Below are 24,150 nucleotides of genomic sequence, written 5' to 3' on the forward strand. Positions count from 1 at the left end.
AAATTTATGGAGAGGTGTTTCGATGGATTCTAAACTCCTGATCAACCCTCAAAACTATATAAATAGGGTTGGGTCTTCAAACCTATAATAACAGAAGTTTTCATTCCCATCACAGTGCTTCTCTAAGAGTGTAAGGTACGGAAGACTGCATTCCCATCACAGTGCTTCTTTAAGAGTGTAAGGTACGGAAGACTACATCATCAAGCCAATAACAATGGTGTCCCAATCAGCTACATGATATATTCAAAGACTACATCATCAAGCCAATAACAATGGTGTCCCAATCAGTTACATGATATATTCACTATATTTGATCTCCATACTCAATGCATGGCACGATGCTTTGCAATTTTACATTTCTTGCTTGTGTAAAGCTGAGATCCGAATTCTTATAAAATCTTATACAAGTTCACAGGGTATGGTCGACCTGAGCTTTGAATCACGCTGATTTTCATGTAATCCCAAAGCTCATGCCGATTTTCATGTATTCCCTTCATCCCTGTGATTCAAACTGTTGAACAGGCTTGATGAAAGATACACACCGTGGTGACCCCACAAACAAACATGGTTGGCGTCCCATAATCCATTGTTCCATGTGGTGCACCGCACCTGATGGACGGAGTGGTTGTCAGGCAAACAACGTGGCGGACCCACATAGCTTTAGTGCTGTACACGATACCTAAAATAGGTGTAATAGAAGGCTACGATACTCTTTTCCATACATGTGTGACCCACTCGATGACCAGACCAGCCTGATTTTTGGCCCCACAGCACATGCGCAGTGTGGCCCACCACATGAACGGCCCCTTGAGTAGCGAGGGTAGCTTCTACAGCCACAGATTCGCTTGCAGCATATGAACGGCATTTCTTTTTTAATGCACCCCAAAAACTTAGTTGTCGACAACGGGTAAGAAAGGACGCGGATTTCCTGCGAAAGCCTTTCGCGGGAAGTTCCTGCGCTGGGAAATTAGGTGGGGCCCACTGTGATGTTTGTGAGAAATCCTCCCGTCCATCCGTTTTGTTAGTTCATTTTAAGACATGTTACCAAAAATGAACCGTACCCAAAGCTCAAGTGAGCCGAAAATGTGATAATTAAATGTCCACAGTTGAAATATTTGTGGGGCCACAGAAGTTTTGATTCATGTTAATATTTTTGTTTTCAGTTCATCCCAAAATGAATGACGTTATTAACGGTATGGATGACATCTAAACATCACTGTTATACCTAGAAAGGTTTCAACGGTAGGAATTTCCCTAACCACATTTTCCTTTAGTACTGGTCACTCAGACTTTGGATACGGTTCATTTTTGATAACAAGTCCTAAAATAAACTCAAAAAACGGATGGACGGGGAGGATTTCTCACAAACATCACAGTGGGCCCTACCTAAGTTCCCAGCCTCGTCCGGTGAGAAAGGGGAGAGGATTGCGTCCTGCCCCCGCTTGGACAGAATCGGTCCAGGCGGGGCTCTGTGAGGCCCATCGTAATGTATGGGTTTTATCCACACCGTTAATCCATTTTTAAGAATTATTTTATGAATAAACCCAAAAAATGAGACAGATCTAAGGCTCAAATGAACCACACATGGGGTTTGAACGCTTACAATTAAAAATTCTCAACGGCCACAGAAGTTCTGGGTCAAGCTGAAATTTCTATTTTCCCTTCTTCCAGATTTTTATGATCTTATTAACAGGTTGGATTGCAAATAAACATCACGGTGGGCCCTAGGAAGGTTTCAATGGTGGGCGTCATTATTACCTCTGCTTCTTGTGATTTGGTCCACTTGAGACTTGGATCTGTCTCATTTTTGAATTCATGCCGTAAAATGATCGGGATAAATGGATGAACGGTGTGGATAAAACTCAAACATCATGGTGGGCCCTACAGAACCCATGTTGGACCAATATCCGTCCAGGCGGGGGCAGGACACAATCCGCTTCCGTAAGAATGACCATGAATTAAATGACAAATGCTGGAAATTTAATGGGCCTGACCGGCTTGTGCCGTTTACTGGTTTGACCATCCTCAGTAATTTGACCGGAAACGTGGCAGGTCCTAGATGAATGCAATCAACCGCCCTGCGGGACCCACCTGCCTAAGTATGGATCTAGTCAAAAGATGTTGTCTTTGCTATTTGAAACCGACATTTGGACTTTCCCAACTCCTTCCAAGCATGATACGGTAGAGCCTGAAGAAACGTGCCATCTCTCAACAGTATACGTGGCAGGGATATGACTTGATCGGACCCATCCATCTAGTGGGTTCTATCATAGATGACTCTATCTAAAAAAAGTGCAGAAATTAGGCAATCTTATCCATCACATTTCTCTAATTTCAGTTGATGAATGTTTAACCATTAACTTTTCTCAGCTAATACCGTCTATTTGAGGCCTACCTTTCAGTTGTATATGATGATTTTTAATTGGAAAGAATCTCCATCCAACCTAGCGGAAACTAAATGGACGGACCCGATTGATTCATTACTCTCCCACTTGTATTGTGGAGAGTGGTTGTAGTATATTCTGGTTCTACCGCCTCTACCGTATCATTTCCCCTCTTTTTCCGATGGAGATAGTCCTGGTCATCAGATCGACGCTCGGACGTCTGGTATATCATGTGTGGACGTTTCCGGTTCGTTGCGATGAACTACCTCTCCTTGCTCAAAGTTCCCATGACTGTACAGCTGGTGAATTTAGATCGTCCTTTAGAGGGCCCACTGTGGTTGATCGACAGTTGGGGGGTCCGATCAACTGGATTGCCTGCAGCCATAAGCTTTGTGGGGTCCTCTGTGACGTATATGTTATATCCATTCCGTTCCCCCTCCTTGTCCCCTCATTTTAGGCATGATCCCAAAATATGAATCAGATCCAAAGCACAGGTGGACCACAACACAGGAAACAGTGGCGAATGAATGGCTATCATTAAACACCTTTTCGGGCCAGGTAAGTTTTGCATCAAGCTGTGGTGTGATCCACTTGATATTTGGATCAGCCTCATATTTGAGTTTATCCCCTAAAATAAACTGACGAAATATATGGACCGTGTAGATATAACGCATGCAGCAAGTAGCTCTGCATACTTCGAGATCTTTTGGGAAGGTTATATCAACGTTGGGGCCCATTAAGTCAACGGCCTGGATAATCAAGACACTCTTCCACACTTGAGATTTAACGATAATGTCGGTATCCTCCGCTTATTTAATGGTGTTGATTTTTATATTCAAGTCCAACTGGTTGGGCCATAAGTTATGGTCCAGCCACCGGGTATCATCTAAAATATCATGCAATGAAATATCCAATCCGTCCAATAATTTGGCCCCATCATGATGATCATGTTATTAAAAATCTACACCCCCCAATAGGCTTATTAAATGGGGTACGCTGTAAAAAGACATTTTCAACCCATTGATAAATCCAAAAATACATAGACGGTCCACTGACTAAAAGGATTGGCTGATTTTTCATAATACATTCCTCATTGTAGTATCAACGAATTGGATTTCTCATGCACATGATACGTTGGAAGATCTTCATTGGATGGACCGTAACTTGTGCTCCAACCGGTTGGACTTGGAACCTTCTCATTATATATAAATATCATTTAACACGTAACGGTATGAATCTGATCTCCGAGGGATTGCGTAATAAGTTTTCCACATCTTTGCACATTACAAAAGCGTTGTAGATTTGAACACTTATATCCTATATTTGAGTAATCCAGACCGTTAGTCTTCCGTATCCCAGCATGGATTAATGAATCTGAGAAATTTACAGCATCGACATATCTAAGTCCCCAATATTGTTACCCTTTTTATCTGAATTGGGATTGCTGTTGTATTTCTCTTATAACCGTCCATCTCTATGCTAAAAATAGAAATTTATTTTTATTTTATTGAGGAAATATTTTGTGGATCGTCCATCCATGGTGGGGCACAACATGAGATTGTGTGGATTGAAGAATACTTGGCCACAACAGTCAGAACTAAATGCTAGTGTATACTCTGCAAAGATGCGGGACACGTGTTATATAGTACCTCCTTATCTGGAAGGGCCAGTACAGTGCTTACATGTCCGAAGATGTGGTCGGTCGTCAATCCCTGAAACCTCGGAAATCTTTTATTACGGTTCTTAAGGATCGCTAATTCCACGCGCGTGTCGGAGCCATTGACTTCCACACGCAGGCGCATGTATCACGTGGTATACGTGTGTATGATCTGAGCCTTGCATCAGTTGAGATACACTGTTTAGATCTCATGTTCTAAATATCAGTCCATTTCACATCTCAAGTGAGCGACAGTATCTCAAAATAGAAATGAATGGCTAGAAAAAGTGTTAACTGTCAATTTAGTTTGTACATTGTGGCCCACTTGAATATTTAAATTATGTGATCTTTTGGGAGGATGCCTCAGGATCATTTTCAAACTCATCAAAAGATCAGATCTCGCACACGTGTTTTATTTTTTCATGTGTGCCTGCATGTGTATGCGTACGGATCAGCAAACCTCACAGTTACTAGATGTAAACTACACAGACCTGATACCATCAACAGCCAATCACACTCCGATCTGAGTTTGTACGAAACGATACAGCTTATTAAGTAATCAAAACCGTTGATATAACCCTTCTACTGGTGAATATGAAATAAACGGCTAAGAAAGAAGGTACCGCAAAAGCCTATATTTAACTGAGAAACGGCGAAACGCTCGAAGAATACGATCATTCAATTGGGAAAATTTATTTTATCCCTGATCAACGGTTTGGATTACTGAACGGTGGGCCTCATTTAAAATCCAAGCGTACTGTAACCAGCATATTTTTGGTCAAGATCCAAGCCGTTCATCTGGTGATTATTACTATTTGCATTAGTTCTCTGCGAAATCAGTTGATTCAATCATCAGTCCGGGCCACACAGTAGAAATTGACCAACTGTCCATATTCTTCCAACATGTTTACCATACCCATTTGATTTTTAAACATGTAGATGTCATATAAATACGTTATCCACCAGATGAACGGCTTGGATCACGCAGAAGCATGCGTAATTTGCACGCATGAGATTCGAGTGCGAAAAAAAGTGAACTCGCTCGAGTGGACTTGCATTCCTTAGATTTTCCACCATGGAGGCTATACGGTAGAGCTGGAAGAACCAAAATATGGTAGAGCTATCTCCATACATTAGAAATCACCAGGCTATCGAGCAATCTGAACTGTTCATATAGTGGGCCACAATCTAGATGGAGGATGTTTCTGAAATCATGCTTACAAAAAGGCCATATCTCTTACTTATCATTACTCTCAAGAACTTAATATTAACCATTAACAGTTTTTATTTTCCACCGCCTATTTAATGGCCATTGGATCATCCGATATAAGTGTATCTTGAATCTGTTTCCATCCATGGTGGGTCCCCCTAGATCTAGCCCTGCCACGTGTATGTAGCAACGTGGATCTACCACACTCCGATTCTTCTCGCTGTACGGTATCATCTTCGTTTCACATCATTTTCATTGTCCCCTTATGGAAAGACACGTGGCATATAACGTTCTTTATTTAGAGAAAAAAATTGATACTCTAGCAGAGTATGATGGATGATACTCAGGCAGTTAGAAACTACAAAATTGGAGCAGAACTAAGTTAATAAACTGTCAGATATTTTGGTCGAGTTTAGATGTTTTGTGAACAAAAAAATCTAGCTTATTTGGTTACTTGAATATCGGATTGTTTTAAATTGATTGAACGGTTAGAAATGAAGATAATCTAATGGTCCTATTTCAACAAACAAGTGTCGACAAATCATAGGTTAGGATAGCTCAACCAATCCGTTTTTCGGACCATCACTTGTTGTTTCCCACAATTTAGTCCGTTTAGTGAGAGTTCTTATGCCACGTATACAATTCCTGAGTGCCTGCGTATCAAGCTTCATACGCTGCCTGAGTATCAAATACTCCCCCTTTCTTTAAAAACCGCTACCAACCGCTCTCTTACTCCACGGCGGTTTTCTCAAAGCAGAGCTTCCGCTCCTATAACAAGATTCAGAGAAATCTCTCTCTCTCTCTCTCTCTCTCTCTCTCTCTCTCTGAAAATCTTCAATAAGAAGCGATTCTCAGGCGTTTGTTTGTCTACGCTCCTATAACAAGATTCAGAGATTCAGAGAAATCTCTCTCTCTCTCTCTCTCTCTGAAAATCTTCAATAAGAAGCGATTCTCAGGCGTTTGTTCTGTCTACTCTCTCTCTCTCTCTCTCTCTCTCTCTCTCTCTCTCTCTGTGAAAATCTTCAATAAGAAGCGATTCGTAGGCGTTTGTTCTCCATGTTCGTGAAAAAGCTCGTCGATAAGGCTTCTAAAAAGGTAAAAATTCTCTCCGATTCTTCTTCGATTTCTCTCTTCTTTCGTTACAATTTCAGGAATTAGAGTTCGATTTCTTTCTTTCTTTCTTTCTTTTTTCTTCTCCTCTGTTTGGATTCGATCGTTCTCGGTATTTCGAAGATACACCGAAAGAAGTGATGTATCCAACCATCGTTACTCACTCTCTCTCCCGATACCTTTCGGGGTGTCGTGATGTGGGGGCCAGCACGTGGTAGATGCCGTGCCGGCCCCGTGCATAGAGAAATGATCCAGTGCTCGATGGTACACGGGAAAGGAAAGTGGTCACCATTCATCGAGATCCACTCATGAACGGACGTTCTAGTGTGGGGCCCATCAAGTCGGTGTGGAGACGTGTGTCTTACCTTTGGGGAAATCAGACCGTTGATTCACCGTTTGGTGGGGCCCACACCTTACCATACCTCTTCCGTTGCGAGTCATCATTCTTTTGGTGTGTAAGAGAAATAGACCATCCCTAATAACTATACTTAGAAAAATGCGGACTTGATCCAAGAGGATCCAGCGTTGGAATGTGAAATCCACTCCGTCTATCACGTTGTGTCATCGATTTTAGGCCCTAGATCGCAAAATCATCTAGGTAAACAACTCATGTGGGCCACACCACATGGAACAATTGAAGATGTGATGAAAACCATAGGTTTTTGTGTGGGGTAATCATCATGTTTATCTTTCATCAAACCCGTTAATCAGATCTAACTCACTAGGATGAAGATAATATATGAAAAAGTTTCAATTTATATTAAACTCAGCCGGCCACACCGTGTGAAGTTAGTGATTTCCGTAGCAATTTTACATTGTTCCCATTTGCATGGCTCGTATGAGCTTTTAATCGTATGGTCAATATAGTATCTCTCATCAGATGGACGGAGTGGATTTTATATATTCAATATGGTGAGCCCCACAAAGCTTGGATGTTTGACGCGTTGCCTAATACAGGTGTTGTAGACGATTACGTCCGAAAAATGCGACAGACAAGCCGTATCCGTCGCGAACAATTACGGTAGGGTACGTTTATTACTGCATCAATGTATACACCATGAGTGAATCGTACACGTGCCACACCGGTATAAGATCCTAACCGTTCAACTGACTTTTGCTAAAAAGAAACTGATGCCTCGGGAAAAAAAAAAGTCAACCATAGTAATTACTTGATTATACTCCAGTCCTAAAATTCCACCGATCCAACGGCTAGAATTTCCCAACTGGTGCTAATTTTTTTATACGGCCCATCACTGGTAAGGCTCACCTGATGGTCGGCTGGATCTCAGAACATTTGTGGCGTATATAAAGGCCCAGTTTTTCTCAACCCATCGTGACCATTAAATCAGTGCTCGTGCGTGAACAGTAGATGGCTGCCTCTTGGGTGGGCCACACCGAAAAAGTCGCAATCAACGAATGATCCTAACCCTACAATATTAGTAAACCATCGTCCGTAACAAGAACTGAAGGTATGCGGTTGATCTGATGAATGTTGATGCCATGGCCCACCTCATCTTAAAGATGAAAGCTAAAACGTTTGCTTTGCCTGCAAGTCTGCCACGTGTCTTGCATTGAGTGGATTACCATGTTAGGTTATTGTTTCGTCAATCAGCGTGTCTGGTGGGCCATTGATGGAAACATGGGATGCTTTTATAAAGATTAAAGTACATGTATAGGTGTGTTGGTTCATGTGGAATGGATGCATCTCCTCCCAGAGGTTTGATAATTCTACACGCGCTTGGGACCTCTGCCCATCCACTCGCACGCACATGTGCCAATATCGAACACGTACGCGAGATCTGAGCTTTCGGGCGGCCACAATATACAAACAGACGGTCAGAACATTTTTTTCTCCGGCTGTCTGTTTGTACTTTCATGTGATGTGGCTTACGTGAAAAGGTATTTAGGTAATATAGAGGTGTACTTGCAACAGCCTACTGTTAAGATTATACTCTCAATCCCTTCTCTCTCCACATGCAACACGCATGCTAGCCTAATAATTAAATTTTTAGTCCATCTGCGTGTGGCATGGTCACTTATCAATCGAGACTGCCCGCCCATCCAACTACCCCTACTGTCTTCTTAAGTGGTTCAAAATATATATGTTGCTAGGATGATTCAAACCATCAAATCAGTGGTCTTCAAAATAACGGCTGAAACAAAACCTTATATGGTCTAATATGTGCAATTTTTCATACTTGTGTCATCGAGCATAGTGCTCACTAGATGGACAGTCTTGATTAATAATTCACCCCGCTACACTTAATGTAGAGGCAGCTCTACCCTATTCCTGTAGGCCACAATTGAGGTGAGGCCATTGGGTCAAAATGTTTAGGGCTGTCTATGTTGGGTGCGGAAGTATTACCCAAATGTGACCCCGATATGAATCAAACAAATACAAAGATAGAAAATTTAAAAATTCAAGCATGCAGAATGCAGTGATTTACTAGATAAATTCTTATAGAAAAAAACAATGGTACAAAGTGACAAACATTCTATTATAAAAAAGAAATTAGAAAAGATAGAGAACTTACAGTCAAAACCCTAGATTCCTTTTCTCAAAATCATAGCTCTCTCTAGAACAAATTCTTAGTACTCTAATCTCGTATTACACTCATCTATATAACTTTAAATCCATAATTAGAAACAAAACCATACACTTATGTAAAAGATGCATGCACCGTATCAATCAAGCATCCTTCGATCAATCGATGCAACAATGTTTGATCAATTGAGTATGCTCAAAAGTGTCCAAAGAGTTAACATGATTTTTCAGAATTAATTCCAATTAATCGAGCCTCCATATTCGATCGATCACCCATGTCAAAAACTATCTAGAGACAAAACTAAGAAAATTGAAATTTTCTCAATTCGATCGAGGCTTTCATTAATCGACTTCAGGTTGACTCACATTAAGCCCATGACAGTGTGTGTGTGTGTGTGTGTGTGTGTGTGTGTGTGTGTGTGTGTGTGTGTGTGTGTGTGTGTCCAAGAATATGATCCAAAACAATAGATTATATGGGAATGTTGACCCACCTCCTATAGAATGGCTCACTTGAGTGTTAGATTAAGCTAATTTTTCACGCTTTTAGACCAGCATTAGGAGGCACAATTAATAGATGGTTTGGATACTAGACACGCATCACTAGTAGTGTAGGCCTACATAGCTTGGGTGTACTCTAATGGATCATTTCTCTATACCATGTATAATACAAGTGGCATTTGAACATTTCTGTCCCTTCAAATAATTTTCTTACGATGGAGAATTTTGATGATTGAAAGTGTGTAAGAAGAGGACATTTTAATTGAAGATGGGAGTTTTGAAAATGAAAAAAACAATCATAGTGTCATACAATTCAAATTTCACTTACAACAAACCTTTAAATGACTTAGATTTTTGCCACAAAAAGAAAACGATTTTATGCAAGTAATTTTCTCTCCTCTTTTTCGCTTGTAGCCTACCCCAACAATATCACTAGAAGTTTAGCAACAAAGGTAGTGTGAAGCCTCACGCAATACCTTATGAATTCACTTTGTACATCTATTGCATAATTTTATACTAGAATGTCAACTTGAAAACAATGCGTATTCAAGACTTGAATCAGTCACAACATCAGAAAATATTTGACTTTTTCTTTCTATGTTGTGTAGCTGCTCTCTCTCTCTCATTTTCTCTTTTCCTTTCCTTCACATGCTTTGCATATATTCCATACCCCTATTATTATATAGCGATAACAAATATGTAGAAATCTAATAACAAACAGAGTGAGAATGTTATATTTAATCTTTGAGTCTGAAAAATTAGCCTCACTTAGCTTAAGTTGCTAGGATTCAAGCCTTGGATAATGGGGTTGGGTTGGAGTTGGTCTAAGAACTGCACTGTAGGTACCTATTGCAAACCAAACACCATGTAGGTGGAACTTTCATGAGATCTATCCTGCCCATCAATACTTGTCTAGTGTTCACCATGGAATCCAAATATCATGATGATCCAAAACTCCACAATATATGAAAACAGTAGAAATTGGACATCTATCGTTAGTTTTTTTAAGGTCTCCTTAGCTTGCACATGGTTGATTTTGTGCATGGAAGATCATCTTCCAATGTTACAGAGAGTTGTCCCCCATTGGGTACCTACACAAGGTACATGAGAGATCACCCTAAGCTAACCTCACCCTTTCATTGCATACTCATGGATTTTATTTTAAACACATGCACCCCACACCCACCTGCACTCACACCATTGTGGGATTTCACCGGATCTCGTGTTGAAACTCCTAGGACTATACAACCGAGGCAAGGATAAGGATTAAGGACCCATACTTATGGATTAATGATACACAAAATTGGACAATTTGTAATGTCTTCCAATGATCCTAACCTTTTATACAGTGATACTCAACTTATATGTCATGTATGACAAATAAAATTTCTTAAATTTGATTATTTCTACCATTTAAAGCTCCACTCTTTTGCTTTCAAAATGGATGAAAAAAACCCAATTGCAGTGGCTTAAGTCCCAAAATATCACATCCCAATAGATTCTGAATAGATTCAGATTTATTTGAGCAAAACTCCATTCTTGGATAAAAATGCATGATAACAAATTGAAGCTACACGGTCAAGGAAAAACAAAAAAAAAAAAAAAAAAAGCACATGAAAATGGACTGAAATCTACTTTCAAGACCTGTTTTACACGGCACCTAAAACACCAAGCTCTATGGGGTCCACCACATTGTATATTTGAAATTATGGTCACCGTACACTCAAAAGATCAGCCTGATAATAAGATACTCATGTGAGCCACATCGATACGAAAAATGTAAAGTTGCCCCTAAAGACCTCTGAATTCACGTGGTGTGCCCCGCCTGAGTATCAGATCAAGCTGGTTTTGTTGTATATTCCCTTAATCCAGGTGAGTTACACCTTATTAACAGGTTTGATGAGAGATAATCACCATGGTACCCCATCACATAAACCTATGATTGCCATCCCATGCTTATTGTTCCTTGTGGTGTGGCCCACCAAAGCTGTGAATCCTGCTGATTTTTTGCCCCAAAGCCTAGCATCACGAAGAGAACCTGATATACGGAGTGGTATTTTGATATTTTAAATTGAATTTCTCTGTTCGTCTCCAACCATGTAAAAGAAAGTGATAGAAAATTCTTATGATATATAGTAATTAGATGATTACTATAACCAATTAGGAGTGTTTGATTGTAATTTTTCAAAAAATAAAAAATAATTAATGAATGAAAAACCCTTTACTATGTCTTTCATGCTTGAGTTAGGGCCTGTCTGTTAATGCTGAATTTTTGCACTTAACACGAAATTTGAAAAATGTTCCATGTTTAGTGGATTTTGTTAACACAGAAGAAGGAAAGCACTCCACCATTTTATGCCAAAATTTTTCCGTGATAGGAGTTTAACTTAATGAGGAATCAAGAATGCGCTCCATAATTTTACTTTTTTAATCCAAAATTATCCTTTGCGACAAAGATTTTCTCCCTTGCATTATACATATCTCAACTTTTAATAAGGGGCACTTCTTTGAGCCCACCATGATTTATGTATTAGATCAACATCGTCTATCAACTTTTGAATATTATTCTAAAGCATGATCTGAAAAAAATTGCACATCCCAAGCTCAAATCAACCACACCACATAAAGTAGTGGGACAGGAACGACTACCCTTAAAACCTTCCCGATGTCTACCATGGAGCTTATTTGACATCAAATCTCTTTATAAGGTCACACCACCTGAATGAAGAAAAAACACAAAAATCAACTTGATCAGAACCTCATGTGGCCCTAAGAAGTTTTCAATGATATGCACCCAATTCCCACATTTTCTTGTAGTGTGGTCCACTTGAGCCTTATATTTGCCTTGTTTTTTGTCTTAATTTCTAAAATAATATGAAAAAATGAATGGACGGTATGAATAAAACATATATATCATGGTAGGCCAACAAAGTCTTTAATTGTCCATATTTAGGTAGATCTTAGTGGGGTAGTATGCAATTTCTTCAAGTTTAAGGTGCGAATTATGTACAAATGCCTTTCGCAGAAAGTTTCTATGCTGGAATCTTAGGTGGAGCCCACCATTATGTTTGTGATAAATATAATCTGTCCATCCATCTTCTGAGATCATTTTAGGACTCGAGACAAAAAATGAGGAGGATACAAGACTCAAGTAGGCCACACTAAAGGAAAAAGGTGGGTAGGAAAATTTCTACCATTGAAACCTCCCCGGGGTTGATAGTGATGTTTACGTGCCATCAATACTGTTCATACTATTATTCCTAGTGAGATAAACTCAAACCACAAATATTAGCATACTGTTCATACTATCATTCCTAGTGAGATGAACTCAAACCACAAATATTAGCATAATTGAAAACTTTTGTAGCCCTACGAATATTTTAATTATGGGCGTCTAATCTTCACATTTTCGGCCCATTTGAATATTGGATATACCTCATTTCTAGCACTATGTCTTAAAATGATCTCACAAAATGGATGGAAGAGTGGATTTCACACAAACAATATGGTGGGCCCCATCTAGATTTCGAGCAGTGGACTCCTAGGAAAGGCTTTCTCATGAAATTCAGCTCATACCTAGAGTTTATTGTGATATATATATATATATATATATTATATATATATATATATATATATATATATATATATATATATATATATATATATATATATATATATATATATGACTACATCCATACTGTCTATTTATATTGAAAGCTTATTTTAGGGAACGATCGAAAAAATAAATTAGCTTCAAATTTTAGATGGACCTTTGTATAAGAAACAATGGTGATTAACCATTTAAAAATTCTTTTGAGCATGTTGATATTTGTGTTTCCTCTTCAGCTAGCTATTTGTGACCTTTTCAATAGGTTGGATGACGGTAAACATTTTAGTGAAATACATGTATTTTTAAAGGTAGGGATTCAATCACAATTGTTTCATTTGGGTAAATGTGTCAAATTAATATATTTGAAACATTTTATACGTTAGTTAACAAACAAGATATTCTAGATTCACTATTAGTTTTCCAATTTTGAATTCAGATTTCATATTCAAGCTTCTTGTTAGACTTTGGATTTCAAATTTAACAAACAGGCCCTTAGTATAAAAATGAAAGAAATGGAACGCATAAATGATTTTCCTAGCCGTCTGATTCTTTTGCATAACACGGTCCACCTTAGTTTTGAACTTTTGAGGCATGCAGTGTGCACACATCTTGAAAAGCTGGTAACTTGTACACATGTGCTATAGTGGCACGTGTGATTCCATGTACATGAGCAGGACGATACACATCAGAAAGACCCTTAAACAGGAAAACGGATTGGTCTCCCCCTGCCACCAGCCAATGGCTGAAGGTCGGTGCTCAGTGGGCCCCACCATGATGTATGTGTTTCATCCATACCCTCCTGGATCATTTTATGATATGAGACCAAAATTGAGGTATTTCCTAATCTCAAGTGTACCACATTACAGGACGTCAATCATTAAAAACTTTATGGGAGCCATAAAAATTTTTGATAGCCCATCTTTGTTTTTTTCCCTTCATCTAGGTCTGTATGACCTAATTAACAGATTAGATGTCAAATAAACAGTACAGGCCTTAGGAGGATTTTAATGGTGGATATCTAATCACTATTGTTTTCCAGTGGTGTGGTCCACCTGAAATTTATATCCCTTTCATTTTTGGGATCAAGCACTAAAATGATCTGTAAAAATGGATGAACGGCATGGATGAAACACATACATCATGGTGGTGCCCACATATCACCGACCATCAGCCACCAGGCCGGTGTCAGGGGAAGTAGCCAATCCGTTTCCCTTAAAGGGTTGGTGTATGCTAATACAAGCAGTGCAGACTTTGGTGTCCTTGGTGGACCTACTCCTGCACGTGGATTATATCCTAACCGTACATATGGGGAGCCCACCTTTGAGTGCAGAGCAGTACAGATACAAGACCTGTGCCTATTGGCACGTGTACACATGGGGCCATTTAAAAAAAAAAAAAATCATAAAAAGAAAATTTAAAAAAATAATAATAATAATTTATAAAATGAGCTCCCGGTGAGGATCGAACTCACGACCTTTCGCTTACGAAGCGAACGCACTACCACTATGCTACGGAAGCTTAGACGTTTAATGCTTGATGTTTTGAAAAAATATTGGAAAACTGTAAAGATTGGCCACGGATTTATATTCATAAATAATGCTAACAACTCATTTGAAGAAATTACTCAACGAAATCGTTAGCTGGGAACCGCAACAAATCAGCATTCCGGATAGAGAGTAAACGAGTAGGAACAAAATGCGATTTCCCGCTTCTTTTCTTATTATATGTTGGTTTTGGTATTTGGATGTCATTCCTGGCATTTTTTGTATAGTCATTCACAGTGAAGTATTGAGTTCTTCAAATGAAGATTGATAATTCTATAACCACGATTTTTTATGGAGGAGCCGATGTTTACACCCAACCTGACTGATAAAATGCGTACACCCTTTTTGAATTGTCCAATAGACTTACCATAGATGAAAAGGATGTCATCAGTTCCCTTTCTTTCCTTCACATGGACTCGAGAGAATACTTCTCTAGTCTTTGGCTTGTAAGGATCTTGGTAATTCATAGATACACTTCTATACTCCTTACAAATTTGAAATTTCCACTTTTTCTTCATATGACTATGAGGAATATAACGTTCCTAGTACTTGCCTCTTGCCCAATGGTAACGTGATAAACGCGTGCAAGATCCAAGCTAGTAGCTTATCAGGCATGACCCACCATGAATATGGCCTGGGTTAAATATCAAATCAGTGCTCTTATCTGGTTTATCATCTTTGCTTTTTTCTTTTCTTTTTTTTTTATGACCCGATAAGCAGTTCTGTTTGATTTTTCGACCAAAGCATATGATCACGCACACGTGTGCCACATTGCTACATGTGAACAGCAAGTACCAATAGTTCACTTGCAAGTGCACTTAGAATGACTCTATTACTGTTCCTCGCTTCTCTTTTAACAAAAAATTAGAGTAATGTATTTGTGATTCCATCAGCATTCAAGTCATGAGATCAAACTCATAAAGATCCTAACGGAAACAGTCATTGTAACCGATATTCTTCGCAGTTGGATCTCCTAAATCTAATGATGGTGAAATAACAAAAAATGGGTATTGTGCCATTCCATCACCATTGAATTGTAACAGATTTCATTTTTCTAATGATTGTCTCCTAAGTACAACGTGTGGTGGAATCACAAATAAGGTTATCCATACACGTTTTTCACACCATAATTAGAATCTTTGAAAAGAAAAATGCAGGTAGTTTAGTTTCTCATTGTATGTTGGAAAGAGTCAATCTGTTCAGACTTATAGGGTATGGATTTTGTGCTCTACCTGTTTTGCAGCCTGGAGGGAGTTCGAACAGTTTGAAAGTGCATGATGTAAACCCACGTCTGGTTTTTCACTATGGGATTCCGGCAGGACCCATCTCCTTGGCTTATGACTCAATTCAGAAAATTCTTGCTATTCCTACAAAGTAAGTTTCTTCAGCTGTCTACTTTGTGTCATTTATGTATCCTTTCACTTTCAAGAATTTAGGTTCTTTCATGGTATATTTGGATACATGGAATCAAAGGGAAAGGAAATGGAGAAGGTTTTCCAATTGATGTGACATTTTTGGATGTTTGGATATCAAAGAAAAGAGAGGATTCCACATAGCCATCATTGTACTTATCTACAGTAGCACGGGAAACTAAGTGACCGTTGTCTACTTATCACCCAAACAAAATTTCTAATGTTTAGAATCCAAGGGAAAATAGTGTTCGTGGAAATAATTTTTTTATTTGTTTTTTTAAAAAATAAAAATAAAAAATTCATCTCCATTTCCAATGCAATCCAAACATGCCCTCATTCTATTTTTAGTGACCGTTAGGATTGTATAATATTCTGCTTTTGAGTTAGTATTGTCAAGAAGTAAACAAGAAGTTTTACAAATTGAATGCAGATACGACTCCAAAACTCATAGTTCTGATGGACAGGGTAATAATTTGTCTAAGATGTCTCCATTTTTAGGAATCTATGTTACTTGTTTCTCTTCCCCTCACCCCCACATTTTTTGGTATATTTTTTCTGTGTTGCCTGAATCAGTAATAAATTTTGAATTTATATTAGTTGTCAAGTTAGGATGACTTTGCTTGGCATGTTTAGCTCTTTCTAGTGGAAAGGTGCATGCTAGTCTCCTCGGATCTTGTAACTAATAGTTTGTTTTTTTGTAACATGTTATGCTTTTCTCAAATTTGATGCTGAAAAGCTACAAAATCATTTCATTGTTCGGTTTTTTCCATTTCTTGGGGTTAACCTTGTTGGATTCAAATTCTTTACTACTCCCTTTTTGGTGGATACACACATGAGGATTACTTTTTTGCACAATTTTTCGTTTCCAAAGCTTGTCTAGGATGATGACCTTTGGGGTCCCATGTGACTTATCTCTTTATAGAAAACTCCCAAAAAGATATACAACATAATAGCTAGTAAAAATGAAAAATTGGCAATTTTCCGTTTCAAAAACTTGTGTAGGATAATGACCTTTGGGGGGTCCATGTGACTTCTCTCTTTATAGAAGAACTACCAAAAAGACATGCAAAATAATAGCTAGCAAAAAGTGCAAATTTGGCAAAGAACAACTCTTCACTTACAAAATCACCTTAATGGCAAGACCAGTCCTTTTCTTCTCCCTTTAGATAGAATTCTTCTCCAATTTGACCAAAAGAAAAAAAAAAAAAAAAGAAGAAGGAAAAAGGCTCTGGTGAACAATCTAGTCAATCAATCCCATCCACTCCCATTTAGGTAAACCTCCGATGCCACTGCTTGTGCTGTTTCAAATTAATATGTTTAGCTTAGGGGTGAGAATGGTGGATTATATATTATGTTCTTACAAAGTAGAATGCTGGGCTTTTACCCAAACTTCAGAGGAAGAGAATCTGCTTGGGCTTTCCTAAACTAGTCACAGTGTTAATTAAATTAAAACCATCACCATTAATTAGTGTGCCCCTTCTTTAACTCAACCATTTTTTATTTACTTTTTTCACAATATTCAATTATTTGACAACTTATATATTTGCATCTCGATGTTTATGTTGGAAGTGTCTTGGTGTCTTCTATTCGATGAGCATATTAGCCACTGATCAATCTTAATGCATCTAGTCATTGACATAATGACACCTATCTTCTCTGTAACTTTCTCATCTTTTTTTTATTGAAACTCTTAAGGATCTATACATCTGATCTAGAAAGATTGCTGACTGTACGTTCTTCTATCAGAGATGGCCGAATCAAATTATATGGAAAAGATAACACTCAAGCCCTGATAGAATCTGATGAGGCAGTTCCAAGCAAGTTTTTGCAGGTTTTCACTTGACTTTGCGTTGTTTCATTTCCTTCACTGTTCTCACATCTTGATCATATCTTTATGTGATTATCTGGTCATTTATTTTGGTTACTTGTCCACATGCCCAATGTTGCAGACCAGCTTGTGCCCTTATTTTTTCCTGTTCGATACCATCGTAAGATTATTCTGACCTCATCAATAAAACAAAATACTATGCACGACAGTACAAAGCTGTTCACATCTCTACATGAACTGTGTATCTGTGGTTTTCAGGGGATGCATGAACCTCTGCATGTGCTACTATATAATTCTGATGTGAAATGTATGATTAGTCACATGGACGTGACTCTTCCTACCATGTAAATGTGTGACATGCTGCAGTTCATGAACTGATACGTGTGGATGAGTCATGGAAATCTCAGAACCATAATGCATCTGTGGACCTGAGGTAACAGACTAGCTCTGATTGTGGGCAATCTACCAATCCCTGTGTCCCAACTCTTTAGTTTTTATCCAGACTCATTTCACCTTTTCATGCTTGGGAAACCTCGATCCCAAAGTAGTTTCTTACGCATGAAAATGTTGGACAACTTAAATGCACATCAATCACATGAGGAAAAAGAAGATTAAGCAGAATGCATCACTTTACTGAAACAAAAGCAGGATTGTCAACTCATATGGAAAAATGAGTACATAGTGAACAAAACTAATGGAAAATTGCTTTTTCCAGGCCACAACTACATATGGAAATTCTAAAATGATCCGAACCTCAAAAGATCATTATCAATTGGACCCAGATGGCAAAATAAGTACCTACTGAATACAGAAAATGGAAAAGTTACCTCTTCATGTCACAATGCTTACACTTAGAAGCAGCGTTCAACATATCAAAATGTGACGTATTTTCTCAAGAATGAATTGGCTTATATTCCCCTGGTTGTGCCAACTAAGTATTGTATGTGTCCATAGTATCTCAATGTTCATTTTTGGTCATTTTCACTATTTATTACCTTTAAAATCATATCAAGGATAAAAATATTTCTGTTATTAATGGAAATAATTCTAATTTGGAAAAAGTTTGTGTGCAGTGTGCACGCTATGTCCACTACGAGTTTGTGCATACGTATTCCACACTATCCATAATGGTGGGCTGGAATCTAAACACATTTCAAAATGAGATTTTGAAATTTCACATTTTGAAAATTTTCTAGATTCTTTCTAGATTCCTGCCAACCATCTTTACATGATGGAAATATGTGCACACTGACTCTTGCAGTATCCACTATGCACATTGAAGTTGTGCCCTTATATAAATACTAAATGGTGTTTTACGATCTTTCTCTATCTTGACTTCTTATTTATATATAACCCTAAACAAAGAAAAGAATGGTATGTTGAGGTAATACTGAAATACATGTGACACTATTAAAAATATTTACACTTTTAATGCTCTCCCTCAAGTTAGAGCATAGATATCACACTTTGAACCTGCCCAAGATTTCTCACATTTTGCGACTAGAGGCCTTCATGAAGATGTTTGCCAATTAATTTGTTGACTGAACAAATGGCGTAGACAACAATTTTTCCGTCACTTTTTTTCCTCGAATAAAGTGACAATCCACCTCAATATCCTTGGTTCTCTCATGGAAGACCGGATGATTTGCAATGCGTATGGCAGCTTGATTGTCACAATGAAGGGAAATATAAATGCTAGCATCAAAACCAATATCTAGAACAAGAGACTTAGCTATATGAGCTCGGAATTTGTATTTACCATTGTTATTCAGCTTCTGAAGTTGACCAAGCAACCACACTTTTGCATCATGCTTTTCCAAGTTATCAAATTCCCACCTTACAAAGGTGCGGTAACAAGATGTAGATCTTCTATTATTAGACAATCTTGCCCATTCAGCATCATAATAATCATTGGTCTTTAGATGATCATGATCGCAGTATAACAAACCCTTCCTAGGAGTATAGTTTAGGTACCAAGGACTATGATAGACATCCTCAAGATGATGGGCACGATGAGCATGCATGAACGGGCTTACTGCACTAACTACACAAGTTGTTGAAATCGGGTGCCTTTAATCTATGCTGAAACAGGGGTCATCGATCAATCGACTAGACTAATCGATTGATCAAAATTCCCTGATTTTTCTAGTTTGCTCGTTGGACACTTTTGAGCATGTTCAATTGATTGAACATGGAGGCTCAATCAATCGAGGGTTGCTCAATCGATCGAAGCTTAGAACAACGGCGCTTGTGGTTTTGCGTAATTGTGTGATTTGTTTCCTATTTCGGGTGTAATACTATATATATGGATGTAATACGGGATTAGGGCAAAGAACAAGGAGAGTTAAATCATTTCTAGAGTTTGGAAGGGAGGAAACTTGGATTTTCGCATCTGTAAGCTGATCTAATCTCTTCTACTTTCGTTTTCATAGTGGATTGCTTGCGCTTTGTGCTTGGTTTTTTCCGTCAAGGGTGTTTCCACACAAAATCATGCGTTCTGTGTTGCTTTGTTTGTGTGATTCGACCTTGGAGTTTGCTTCCATGGCTCCCGACATAAGAAATATTGGGTGAAGTGATAGTTGAGTAAAGTAGTCTCGTCACAAGACATTGGCAAGTACATGGATCACCAAGAACTTAACCTCTCTTCATGAAAGCGATGATTGACTCCAATAGGAGATTGCGTAACCCATTAAAAAAAAAAAGGAGATTCTACAAGTCTTGCTCCTAACATGACTAAATCAACAAAAAGATCTAAGAATGTATTTCCTTTACGAAATGAATGCGCCTCGTTTTAGTCTAGCAACTTCAATCCTAAGAAAATATCTTAGTGGTTGAAACCTTTATTGTTGAACACTATCCCATCTTTAGAAGATTCAAGACAAATGTAGATGACCCACTTCTTGTATTTAGCAAATACAGACCATTTTCTTTACAACTACCACCAATGTATCGTTGATATTTCAGTGATATATCGCGATTTTACTGATTCACAATATTATCACCGGAATTTAACCTGAAATCGAAAACCTTCTGTGCGAGTGTGCGTAAATGGTCAAAAACATATATTTTTTTTTAAAAAAAAAAAATAGTTTTTTTTAAAGATTTTTTTGTGGTGGGGGGAGCACTCCTCATCAGTTTTTGTGAATCAAAACCCTTATTTTGGGAGAAAAATCTGGAAATGGGAAAAAAGTGCACAAATACACAAAAAAGCGGAAAAAATTAACAAATGGAATTTTTCCTTTTTGTGTGTGTGTGTGTGTGTGTGTGTGTGTGTGTATTGAGGAGTGGATTTTTACCATTGTTCTTCAATTTTTGCGAATCGAATCCGTCATTTCGAGGGAAAAATCGAAAAAGGGAGAAAACATGTGTAAATGCATGAAAAAAAATAGGAAATTTGTATTTTTAGGAATTGTTTGGGGAGTGGATTTCAACTACTCTTCAATTTTTGTGAATCATTTCCCTCATTTTGGGGAAGAATCAGGAAAGGGGGGAAACGTGTGTAAATACATGAAAAAAAAAAAAAGGAATTTTTTTTTTTTTGAAAATTTTTTGAGGAATCTAGTTGATGAGGGTATTTCAACCACTCTTTAATTTTTGGAAACTCCAAAAATTTAACTATTTAAAATTAAGAAAATGCAAAAAAAAAAAGTTTTATTTTTAAAAATAATGATACTGTTTCACAAAAACGGTATAATTTTTTCTATTTATGGATGGATATTGATGAGTGATGTGTTGAATTTTTAATGAAAAGTTATTTTTCGGAGTTTCAAAAATTATGAATTTTTAAAAAAAGAATTGTCTACTTTTAAAAAATATTTATTTTATTTCATAATTATGTATGCATGTGTGAATGGATGTATGATATATGTATGTGTGGATGTGCGTTGATGGATGGATGGACGGACAAATGGATGGACATGTATGGATGGATGGATGGATGGATGTATTAGTGTATGTATGTATGCATGCATGGGTGGATGGTCGGATCATGAATGTGTGTATGTGTGCATGCATGCATGCATGGAGGGATGAATGGTTGGATGGGCGGATGTTTGGATGGATGGATCATGTGTGTGCGTGTGTCTATATGTGTGCATGGATGGATGGATCGTGTGTGTGAGTGTATCTATATGTATGCATGGATGGATGGATGTATGTATGTATGCATGCATGGATGGATGGATGTATGACTTTTTCTTTGACTTAGAAACAGTTTTAAGTGATTATTGTGTTCCTAATGATATTATTTGTATGAAATGAACTCATTTTGGTTATTATTGCACTGATTTTTTACGACAACACATGCTTTAAGGCCTATTAAATGGAAATTTATTATGTATGGTTCTTTTTTTGCAATGTTTTTATTCATATGTAAATATGTGTATTTTAGCATCTATGGAAGTTTCACTGAAAAATTCCACCTTTTCCCCCATGTTTCCCCAATGTTTCCCTTAGTCAATTCCTAGCATCAGCGATATCGATACATTTTCCTTATCCCCAGTCAGCAAAGCAATACATGTAACAATACCAATACTACGAACATCGCACCAATCTGCTTCCTCATTCTCCTATACAACAAAATGAGATGGGAAGAATGTGAAGCTACTACCCCAATTGTTTTATGGGAGAACTAGCAGATGGCATATTGGATGGAAAGGACGGGACCTGAACAGCAGTAGATATGACAATGACGGGGAAACTGATACACTCCCTTTCCAATGGATTAGAATAGGATCCATCTACCAATCTTATGCCACTAGAAATAGGAGAAGCATAGGAGACCAAACATCTCTTTCCTAGCATGTGGTCCCAAGGAGAGAGTGGGTCCATTTGGATTGTAGGAAAAGAAAAGTCTAATGATTACTTAACGATGGATTCTATGAGCAATATTAAAACATGGATTCCATTTTGGCTGGTCTTGTATGGATAGCACTGGAGATCTAATATTCCTCTCACAATGGTCATCTTGAATCTTGTGCATGTGAATATGACCATGGAAAAGGCTAATGATTACTACTTCCAGTCTCATTATTTCCTTTGTTGTCCAAACAAAGCAGAAGGTCCAAACAATTGAAAACCCTTTTCTTTTGTTTTCTTCTCCCACAATCCAAACAAGCCTAACTTCTTATTCATATATAACCCTAAACAATAAATAAATAAAAATTGGTACACTGAGTGAGTACCAAATTGCATGTGACACTATTGGAAATATTTACTTGTATAACATATCTTAAAAGAAAAACAAAAGAAATGCAAGATGAATGTACCAATCAAAGCATCGGACCTGATGGTATTGATCATTCACCGTTGACCTAGTATAATACTCAGAAAAGGGATTTCATATGTTGCTCGAAAGTTATGAAAGATGATCATCAAAATGGTATTCATGTTGGACTCTGCTACAAATAGCCTCAATGTTTTAATAGATTGCCACTTTCAGAACATGAGAAATTGAATAGAGCAATTCTCTTTGTCCTGAAATTCATGAAAGATTTATCATGTTGACTCAAAAAATAAATGGCGGTAGTCAAGACGGTAGAAATTAATTGAAATACATTATTTTTCATGTGAGGTATCATAAAGCAGCCATGTAGAAACTCAATGGTGTACTTCCGAACATAATGAATTTGAAATTCTACTGCTATGAGCTGAAGGGTTTTTTTTATCACATCCCAATGTGTCAAGAAAAAGTTCTGCAGGTTGATCCTGGATGGACGTTTGATTATTTAATTAAAATGGAAGAGCTGACATACAAAGACTGTTTCAGATGCTTCCAGTTTCTATGCAGTTTTTATGCCATGATCTCTAATAGTAGTTCCTTTTTCAATTCATAAAAGGCTCCTTTTTGTTAGGGTCCATATTGAAGCTTTTCTTTTGGTTATCTACTCTTAACTGTTCCAAAGATCATCTCCTTTAATACTATGTCAAACTGAGATTATCTATGACTTGATCTTTCAGTTTTTGGAGAACCAAGGCATCCTCCTAAACGTAACGGTCAGAAATCACATTGAGGCAAGTCCTTTCAATTGACTAGAAACTGCAGAATATTGGCTCTTTACGTTGTTCCCATTAATTGAAGTACTAGTATATGGATATTTTTTTTGCTATTTTTAATTTTTTTTGTATCTTTCTATTACGGAGCTTTTTGTTGCCAAAAAGGGTGAATGTTTGTTTATATTTATATTTTATTGTAGGGGTTTATGTTTGCATGACAACCATGCATTCTATTCTAGACTCTTGGAACTTCCTCGTTTCTGTATATTACTTGTTCATAGTTTAGTCATAACAGTGTTGCGCATTGGTTTAGCTTAAACCTTGCTAGATATTGATGTTCCCATTAAGATATGAGTGA

General features: G+C 37.7%; 1 protein-coding gene and 1 non-coding gene across 4 annotated transcripts in view; one reads left to right on the forward strand and one right to left on the reverse strand.

The window, feature by feature from the left end:
• The first annotated feature begins 6,187 nt into the window (after positions 1-6,187).
• Positions 6,188-24,150, forward strand: part of LOC131237006 (uncharacterized) — a 52,453-nt gene continuing 34,490 nt past the window's right edge. For 2 of the 3 annotated variants that reach the window (XM_058234612.1, XM_058234613.1), the window contains exons 1-4: positions 6,188-6,346; positions 15,802-15,932; positions 17,717-17,801; positions 23,757-23,810. In XM_058234612.1, coding sequence (XP_058090595.1) covers positions 6,308-6,346; positions 15,802-15,932; positions 17,717-17,801; positions 23,757-23,810 — 309 coding nt within the window. In that variant the 5' untranslated portion in view covers positions 6,188-6,307. Of the gene's footprint in view, positions 6,347-9,822; positions 9,857-15,801; positions 15,933-17,716; positions 17,802-23,756; positions 23,811-24,150 lie in introns of those variants that run through there. The other variant, XM_058234615.1, reaches the window with a different exon arrangement.
• TRNAT-CGU (transfer RNA threonine (anticodon CGU)) lies at positions 14,461-14,532 on the reverse strand. Its single transcript has one exon. It is a non-coding gene; the product is annotated as a tRNA-Thr (tRNA).

This window comes from Magnolia sinica, chromosome 2, assembly GCF_029962835.1.
Source record: "Magnolia sinica isolate HGM2019 chromosome 2, MsV1, whole genome shotgun sequence".
Classification (NCBI taxonomy): domain Eukaryota; kingdom Viridiplantae; phylum Streptophyta; class Magnoliopsida; order Magnoliales; family Magnoliaceae; genus Magnolia; species Magnolia sinica.